The sequence below is a fragment of the Chenopodium album genome, chromosome 9, assembly GCF_948465745.1.
Source record: "Chenopodium album chromosome 9, dcCheAlbu1.1, whole genome shotgun sequence".
Classification (NCBI taxonomy): domain Eukaryota; kingdom Viridiplantae; phylum Streptophyta; class Magnoliopsida; order Caryophyllales; family Amaranthaceae; genus Chenopodium; species Chenopodium album.
The window spans coordinates 3,898,169-3,908,432 of record NC_137842.1 but is presented as its reverse complement, the minus strand read 5'-3'; the positions used below and the strand labels follow the sequence as shown (position 1 = coordinate 3,908,432).

Here is a 10,264-nt window from a genome sequence, read left to right as displayed (position 1 = left end):
AATTATCATTATAAATAATTTTAACATAATTCTTATTTTACTTAAAAATCTAATCATCCACTTTTCACCAAAATTACCAATTTCTTTACACTATATAAAAGTTTCATTTATTTCCTTATTAATTTATTTATCACGTATCCTTTCACTAACTAAAAAAAACATAACAACTAATGGTTTTTTATATTTGTCTAATTTGTTAGAATTATCCAGTGTAATGGCAACATTTTAAACAGTATTAATCTCCATTGTGCTTTTCTAATCCCTAATTAATTGTAATTTTCCTCAAAAGCTAATTGTACTACATTAGGAACGATTTTAGAAGAACCAAGATTTTAAACCATAATACAGTAATCAACATATCACTTAAAAAAACACAAAATCATAATACGTCTATTTTTTGCCCTGATTAAACAAAAATTCTAATCAGATTTTTATAGGAAATAATTAGTTTTCTAATCATGTGCAAGTTAATGAAATATATTAATAGGTTTTGCAGAAATTAATAGATGTCCTTTATTTACACACCCCTATTTTTATATTTTTTGTTTTTATGTTCATAGACAGTAACTGTGATTTTTGTAATAAAAATTACTCATATTAATTAGTTGGTTGAATAATCAGATTAACTTAGTTTATAAAATATTTTTCTTGTCTTACACGATAGTTTTAGAGTGATATGTAATTGGAAAATGTTTTGTTATGAAAATCTCGTGTACATCAATGCGCAGTAACACATTAATCAAATCAGGTAAAATAAAATATATAATTTTGGCACAACAACACAAAACTCATTAATGCTCCACTATAGAGACAACCAAATTATTTGGAGTTGTGATTGGAAAAGTAATTTAAATAGTATTATTTCGTTGTGGGTTGCCAATAGCACAATAATTATTGGACACCGGGCCATTTTATTTATTTACTACGATTAATATAAACTTATCAAAAATTCATATCGCTTCTTTTATAAACATGAAAAATAATACTTCATTAGTTCCAAAAATATTGCAACAAGAATAAAACTATGCATAATTATAAAATAGTAATATTGTGAAATTATTTTATGAGACGAATCTAATAAAACCCCATATAACTGTATTTTATTTGATGTATAAAATTTTGTTCATATTAGATGTTAAAATTTCACTTTTTAAAATCATATCATAATAAATAATTTTAGCACAATTTTTCTTCCAACTTAAAAAGTTTGTTCCCATTTTATTCTAAAATTACCAACTTCTCCATAGTCTCCAAAAATTTCATTTGAGATTTTTCTTATTATTTCTCTCTTTATTAACAAAAACAAACAAAAATCTAATTTTTTTTAAAGTGTTTATTTCCTCATAATTGTCTAGTGTTTTGACAACATTGTCAACACTAATAATACCCATTTTTACATTACTCAATCCCATAATATAGTGGTGGATCCAGGATTCGGACAATGGGGGTACGAACTCAATAAAAAGCAGAAAAATAATTCAATAGAAAGAAAAAATTATTCAATACCAATAAAAATGACAAAATCCATATTACAAATAATGAAAAGACAAAGATTACATAAGTGACACATTAAATCTTACAAATGCATATGACAGGTTTTCATAACTTGAAAGCGATTAATTACATCATCATCACTAACTTGCAAAAACAAGTCCCTCTCAATAAATGTGACTAAACAATCATTCATAAATTGGTCACCCATACTATTCCACAATTTGTTTTTCACAATAGTCGTCGAGGAAAAAACCCTTTCCACACTTGCGGTTGCTACGGGAAGAATCAAGGCTAGTTTTAAAAGTAAGTAAACTAGCTTATAATCTTCATGTTTCTCGGTTTCAACTAACTTCATGGAAAGCTCCCCGAGATCTTTGACATCTCGAAACCTTTCATCATTTCGCATGTCACCAACAAAAAAATCAAGCTCAAAGGCTAGAGTTACCAAATCATTTTCCGAGAACTCATTTGGATATAATTCGGCAAGCCTAACCAATTTGCACTCATCAAAAGCCGCAAAAGAATTAAGTGGACTCAAACAAGCCATACAAGAAAGTAACTCCATGTTTAACTCATTGAACCTATTGTTGAGCTCTTGAAGTTGCAAATCAATAACAGATAGAAACATTTCAACACGAAAACGATGAAGATTTGTAGCTTTTGCAAAGAAGCGTTTTGATCTTCCATGGGGTTCATACATACCATTCATATCGGGAACTACAATTTCATGTTTAGCACAAAAGGAACATACCTTATTGAAAAAGTTTTCCCATCTATGATCTCTCATTCTCTGCAAACGTTCCTTAGTTAAAGAAACAAGAGTCATGGCATTAACAATATTTGCGTCCTTTCTTTGCAAAGCTTGACTTAATACATCTGTGTAACCAAATAATTCAAGCATTAATTGTGTCATGAAAACAAATTCAAAAGACTCAAATGTAGCCATAATAGTTCTAGCCTTTCCATGATCTTCTCCATAAATGGGGTTGTTTCCAATTTTCTCAAATACCTTTATGATTGTGGAATACAAAGTAGTGACATTCAAAAGAGTTCTGTAGTATGACCGTCAACGAGTTGCACCCGGCCTCTTTAAACCAAGTTCTTGGTTTAACCCTTGTCCACTTTCAATTTCACCCAATTCTAATGCTTGTAACACTTCTTGAGCTTGAATTTCTCTAAGCATTTCTCTACTCTTACAAGAAACCCCAATGACATTCAACAAATAGCCAAATGCAATCATCATTATCCTTAGCAACCGCAACAAGAGTCAATTGAAGTTGATGTGCAAAACAATGAACATAATAAGCAGAGAAAGTTTCATTCTTGATCAAAGTTTTAAGCCCATTTATCTCACCCCTCATATTGCTAGCACCATCATAACCTTGACCACGAACTCTAGACAAACTCAATGAATACTCCATAAGTAAAGACTCAATTTCTTGCTTAAGTGACAAAGAAGTGGTATCCTCAACATGCACAATCCCGATAAAACGTTCACAGACCCTCCCTTTTTTTTATTAACATAGCACAAGCAAAGAGCTAGTTCTTCCTTTTGATAAATATCACTAGACTCATCCGCTAATATCGCAAAATAATCATCACCAAGCTCTTCAATAATAAGCCTAGTAATTTCTTTGGTACATGAATTTATTAGTTCTTTTTTAATAGAAGGAGATGTCATTTGATTGTTTCCAGGAGCATTTTTTAAGACAACATTCTGAACATCAACATTATTCTCAGCAAGCCATGATAAAAGCTCAAGAAAACTGCCTCTGTTATTGGAATCCTCACTCTCATCATGACCACGAAATGCTAGACCTTGTTGTAAAAGAAATCTTAAACATTTAAGTGAATAGGTAATGCGGGATTTATAAACACTAGCAAGTTCAGCATTTTGAGAGTCAATTGATTCAATAATTGATGCCTTTGGTCTGATGAAAAAATTATATTTTTCTTGAGCTTCATTATGACAACTTCTAAAACCCCCAACATGTCTGTCAAATCTAGCAATTTATTCCAACCCCTAAACCCTTCATTCACAAAAGCATCCTGTAGGGAATAATATCAAGCCTTTAAAATCCCACTAGCTTGAACCCCACTGTGATCATACACTAAAGTACGGTGGCGTCCAAAAGGGAAGAAGATAGAGCAAAAGAGTCGCCAACAAGTTTTTTAGGAACTTGTAAACCGTTCACGAGGTGAAGGTTACACCCCTTAACGATCCAAGAGATCGTCAACTCCATAAGGTCTAGAACCAAATAAGGGTTCGGGGCTGAAGGTACAAATCCAACCTAAAAGAGATTGAACATGCCCTAATAATAGGCCTCTACTTTATTCTGATCGTATTCATGTGCGCTTTTTGATTAACATGCAATCATTAGGATTATCCCTAAACCTGTTTAATCTATGTTGGTTGAATATAATGCACAAATAAACTATTATTGGCGATCACTTGAATTATGATCATATTAACCCTAACAAGATTATTAATTATCTTATTAAGAGTGATTACAAGTATAAATTCCCTTTAAACATGAAATAAAGGTGTGATCAAGCAATAAATAATATCAAGCAACATAATAATAAATAATCAATCATTAGAATGAACATGAATAATAATTATAATAATCATAATAATAATAATATCATCATAAATAAAATAATCATCATCAAAATAATAATAATAATAATATTCATGATCATCATAAATTATAACAATTATAATCATAATCATGTTCATGTTAATATTAAAGCATAATAATAATAGCAAGATCCTAGGCATGATACTAACAAGATTAATAACAAGCCCTAGCATGTCACTAAGCAATAAAAATCAAAGTTTTAGCCCTAACATGATACTAACAATCACAAATATTAGGAAGAACATTGGAAGCATCATAGCAATCATATTCAATATTAAAAATACCCTAGACATGATACTAGGAATATCATAATAACAATGTAAACATGATTTCTACATCATAACATCAATAAATCAATTAAAGTACTTACTTTGATGCCTCGTACCTCTTTCTAATAACAAAATACACACGTTAGTAACTTCAAGGAAAATAATAAACAAACAATTAAATTAAATAATTTAAAGAGAGATTTAGGACCAAACCCTCAGAAATTAAACCTTTCACGTCTAGGGCGAAGACAACTTCGAATATGGCTAGGTGTTTCTAGATCTTGTGAATGCGGAATTTTGTATTAAAAGCAAAGTTTAGAGGAAAGATGAATGAGGGAGATGAATGAAAGAATGCTAATTAAAACTAATTGTTGAGGAAAACATGTGAATGAGAAGAATTGGTGAATGAATGGTGAATGATAGATGTAGATGATCCATGAAAACGGAGTTTTTAATACGATATTTATAGAGAAAATCAGCCAAAAAGATAAATTAACAAAACAGAGTCCGACGCTCAGAAAACAGGGCTGGCGCCAACCCTGGCTAGCTGGCGCCAGGCACCAACACCAGCGCCAGGCGCCAATGGCTAGCGCCAGACGCCAGGCCTGGTTCTAGGCGCCAAGGCCTGGGGTTAGGCGCCAAGCCTGATTCCAACGCGTTTTCGAAAATCCGATAAGTTTACCGTACTGGAGGATAAAATAATATAATTTTCTCAAAAATGCTATTTGATTTTGATTAAAACTCTGAAAAGTCAATTTATCAATGCTAATTGAATTAGGAATGAAAAGAACCTTCTAGAGGAATCTAGAAGACTAAAACCATTCCTAATTGCATTAGGAATGATAAATCATATTAGGCCCTCCCCTAGATCATTGGGCCGTACATAAAGCTCAAATTGGGCCCAGTTTAGTAAATTGGCCATAACTTCCTCAATATTCATCGGAATTGGGCTTATAATATATCGTTGGAAAGGTCTTTGCAAGCCCCATCCAACTACACTACTATTGGACCCATATCATGGACCAACCAAACTGGATTGGCTGTTTTCTTAAAATAAGTTTTCAAAAACAGAGAGAAGAGAAAAGAAAATAAAACTTTCCGCAACACTAGACTTTTCCACACTTTCGTTTCATTCGATTATGATTCGACGTGAAAGGTACTCATCACTGGGTTAGGTTTTGGGGAGACACATTTGGGTGTCAAAACATCCCCTGCTGGAAAACTAGTTTTATCTCTAAACAAGTAACAACTAAAACAAAAGGCAGCATCCAATTCAACACTATACTCAAGCCAAGCATACTTGTCAAACCAAGAAACGCTAAAGCGACGCATACCTCCTAATTCACGTTGAGGAAAATCATGTGTACGCAGCTGACAAGCCTTTTTGAGAATGTATCCTCTCCTTACAGCATCTCGATCATTGGGAGGATAAGAGGAGATTGGCTTTCTTTTTTAGGGGTCATGTGGAAGAAGCTCAACATCATAAATAGCTTCCTCACAAGTAGTTCTTGATGTACTGTAAGGTGTATTTTCAGCCCTTTCTTATTCAATTTCTTCCTCAATTGGAGGATTTGAAGCAGCAGGGACTTCATGCTCCATGGTCTCCATCTCCTCATCAACAAATCCATCAACTTCTTGCTCATTATCATTTATTAGAGGCTCTTATGATGGTTGTGAGCTTGGAGAAGATGCAGTACAAGATTTATGTGATTTCCCTAAACCTCCCTTCCAAAAGTATTCTAAACTTTTGTTTTTCATCCTCCAATTCTGTCAAATTTATACAAAGTTTTGGCATGAATTGCATATAAAATTAAATTAAACTAACTTAATTAAACAATTAGTAAAGCAATTAATTCAATATAATCTAAGTAATCTAACAAGCAGTATAACAACTAATTCAACATTTCAACTTATTCAAGCATTCAACAGTGAAACTAATCAACTACCAAATTGAAAAATTAAAACTAATTCAACAAATTAACACACCAAAATTATTAAACAAGTAGTTACTGTTAAAATTATATATTATTCAACAAATTAACAAACAAATTAATAAAATTATTCAACAAATTAACAAACAAATTAATAAAATTATTCAACAAATTAACAAACCAAAATGACAAAACTAATTCAATAATTCAACTAACTAATCATACTTATGACATATAAATTATAAAATTAAAAGTTAGATTGAGGAACTAATTCAAGGATTCAAGCATTCAACTATTAAATTGATTATTGATATAAATATATAATGAAAGCATTTAAGCACTTACTGTGAGAATCACTTGTAACGTTGTAGGAACTAGTAACTCAGAGTAATTCAATGATTAAGCCGTTGCCAGAGTGGGCTGAGGTCGTCACTCGTGAGGCGCCGCTAAGCAATATGGGGAGACGATGAATTTCGGATCTAGTTTTTCTGGTTTTGTGTGTGAACTGAGGAAGTGAGAATAGAGAAGCAGAGAGCGTCCATTAAAAAAAAAAAGAGGAGAGAGAGTATCCTTTTTTTTTTTTAATTATTTACTTAATTATGGGGACTGACAGGTAATAGGTATAGCACTTAATATTTTAACCAAAGAAACCGCCTATCTTAGAGAACATGTCTTTTTCACTATGCATAATTATCTAAATATTAACAAATTACGTAAAATTATTTATAAAATAACAAATTATATATAAATATGTAAATATTATATTATGCATAGTTGGCTCAAATAATTATATGTACTTTTCAGTTTAAAGATAAGTTGGGTGAATTGACGTTTGAAATTAGATCTGTATAGGCATAAAATTTCAGGTCAATTTCAATTAATCGATATTTATTTATATTTTCTGATTTTTTCTATCTAATCTAACATTTAATATAATTTATCTCCAATAATTATTCTTATTTCATTAATAAATTTCGCATAATTAGAATCTATAATATTTAACACACTTTTTTATAAATTATTAATTTATTTTGAAAAATAATTTGTTTTGCATATTAGAAAAATAAATAAATGAAATACGAAGTATGTATTTTAATAGAAAAAAAAAAGAAAAAAAAAGAGAAAATATGACAGAAAATTGCATTAAATCACAAACCACAGTTAAAAAAAAAAAAGTGAATAGTTATATAAGTTATACTACTCTGTACTATTATCACAATATATATATTTTAAACAATTTCTAAATTTTGGTATGAAAAAACCAAAATTAAATGGTAAAAAGAAACCTTGAACAATAGTGATATATAGCACAATAATAATATAAAACATATAAAAACAATATTTTTTTTTTAAAATTCCAAAATTTACATATTATTATTCCCATATTATTATGATTTTCTGATTAATCATATTAAAATAATTAAATGATAAATAAATCATTTTTTTTTTCATTTTATAAATGCATATAAAAATAATTTTTAGTTAAATACAACTTGGGTGAATTGACCCAAGCTTTTGAAATTAAATACAACCCTACATTAAAGTTCAGCTCAACCCTAATAAATTGATGTTCATTTATATTTTTTTGGTGTTTTTTCCTATCTAAGCTAACATTTAAATATAATTTATTCTCTCCAATAATTCTTCTTAATTAATTAACAAATTTTCCAAAATAACATTAAAACACTTTTATGAAGTATCAATTTATTTTTGCATACTAGAAAGAAAAATGAATGGAGCAAGTAATTTAATGGAAAATAAAGGAAGAAAAAGAGAAAATATAACAGCAAAATAAAATCACAAACTGCAGATAAAAAAACAAACAAACAAAAACAAAAACAAAAACAAAACCTAGCGAAAGAGAAACAAGCAAGAGAAAAAAGAAAGTTAAGAGTTATAAGTTATAAAACTGACTATTCTCACAAAAAATTAAGTTATACTTCTATTACATTAGAGCGTATGGGGAACGTACTGCCTTTCTTAAAAATGACAAAAAATTATTTGGTTTTTTTATATATAAAAAAAATAACAGATCATCTTATATGTTTGGGTTTTTATTAATGTTAGAGTGGAACAGTGATATTGGTGTTTTTATAAATCATTATTAGAGCTTGAGTTTTTTGTGATCTTAAATTCTAATACTACTACAAGCAAGTAAACTATTATTGAATTTGTTTAATTAAACTATTATTGTTTCTCATTCAAAACTCATTCATAATTTTTTTGTTAAAAAAAAAAAATTAATTTTTCAAAATTAATCGCGAGAAATGTTAACACTTTCCAAATTGGTGTATGAAAAATTTCAAAATTAAATGATAAAAAGGGAACCTTGCACAATAGCACAATAATAATACTAACAAAAAACCAATTTATTTATTTATTTATTTTATTGTATACATGTTTTCTTAAATATAATCTTGACCTCCTAATTTTAGTATTAAGTTCACAATAAAAAATTTCTAGTTATTTAATGTGATTGTCCTATTCCTTTTTTTTTGGGGAGCAGATCATCATCCAACCTTTATCGCCAAAAAGGCATTCGCCTAAAAGTAAACAAGAGAGTTCTAATCATACATGCTTGAGTTCTTGCCGTGACGAGGTGCTTGATATATACTACCATTAATATGAAAGATCGACGTAACCAAGTACACTATAGTTGAGGAAGGATACAACATTGGATGTAGGTGATCGAATTTGGTTGTCATTCACAGCTCAATGGCTCCATATGAATCACAAAGATGGTGAACCTATGGATGAAGGTCTGTTCCAAGTCATTGACAAGGAGGGGTATGAAATGTTCAAGATCCTATTGGGTGATGGAGTATGTGCTACCTTATGGTGATGCGTTTTATTCGTGTCCTCAAGTGCATCCCAAATTTCTCGACGTGCTTCATCATATTGAACTTGGAGGAAAGCCCCAACATCAATAGGTAACTCATCTCTTCGATTGTATACCCAACAATTTCTCCACCTCCATATCAAGCAAACTCCAATGCCAAAAAAAATTTGGCCATGACTCCTTACCTCCGATACTATCATCTTTGGCATTCTCAGTTATCCAATCTTTGATATTTCCATGAAAAAATCTCTGCATAATAGACTCATCCACGACTTTTTGCCACACCAATCTTGCAGCAGGACAATCTCGAATGATATGCAAAGTACTTTCCTCCGCAGCACCACAAATGTAACACTTGGGATCGTATGTCATTCTCCTCTTGAAGAGATTCAAGTTACCTAAAACACGGTCATGGCAGGCTAGCCACATGAAAGCCCTGATTCTTTGTTGCACTGGAGCATTCCACACAACAATATCCCAGCAATCTTCATCTAGAACATCCGTGTGGTGTTTCATAATCTGGATGGCAGATTTGATGGTGAACTTCCCTTTCTCACCATTTTTCCAATAGACAAGATCACCTATCGAAGGATTAGACCGTACCTCATAGTTCTGAATTTTTTTCAAGATATTTTGATCCGAATGCGGAGCAAAAATGTTCCAACTCCAACCATTCCCATCTTCCCACGTTTCCCCTACTGTCGATCCCATTCTAGACTTGTGAAGGCATTAAGTTTTAGGATATTTAATTTTAGTATTTTTTGGAAATCTCCTGAAATTGAAAGAGAGCTATAACCACTTGAGCTATACCTCACTCTCAACTTATTTAGTATAATTGTATAAGCTCAAGATCAATATGTTTTCTAATAAACATCACAATTTATTTAGACATACTTGATAGCCTTGTTATAATTTCTAATGCATTGCAAAAAGATCGCTCAAAGTAGAATCGTAAAATAACATTTGACTTTATCACCATTAGATGTATAAATTAGATCAAACAAACCCTTAAGATCTCAGTCATCTTCATCCAGTACATATGGAATCGAAAATAAAAGAATAATTGGTAAAAATAATTCTAACTTTCAC

General features: G+C 30.7%; 1 protein-coding gene across 1 annotated transcript; it reads right to left on the bottom strand.

The window, feature by feature from the left end:
* Window positions 1-1,576: 1,576 nt before the first annotated feature.
* Window positions 1,577-9,886, bottom strand: LOC145557318 (uncharacterized). Its single transcript, XM_081618512.1, has 4 exons — window positions 9,361-9,886; window positions 2,997-3,312; window positions 2,715-2,889; window positions 1,577-2,503 (listed from the first exon to the last, which is right to left on the bottom strand). Exons 1-4 carry the CDS (start codon window positions 9,884-9,886, stop codon window positions 1,577-1,579), a joined length of 1,944 nt encoding a protein of 647 aa, XP_081474638.1.
* Window positions 9,887-10,264: the final 378 nt, after the last annotated feature.

Excerpts from the sequence above, each read along its gene's own strand:
- LOC145557318 (XM_081618512.1), bottom strand. The coding sequence starts at position 9,886 with ATGGGATCGACAGTAGGGGAAACGTGGGAAGATGGGAATGGTTGGAGT. Across the intron at positions 3,313-9,360 it reads CAAAGATGATAGTATCGGAG|GTCTAGCATTTCGTGGTCAT; the intron begins GTAAGGAGTCAT and ends TTTTACAACAAG. Across the intron at positions 2,890-2,996 it reads GTTAATAAAAAAAAGGGAGG|AGTTCGTGGTCAAGGTTATG; the intron begins GTCTGTGAACGT and ends GAGTTTGTCTAG.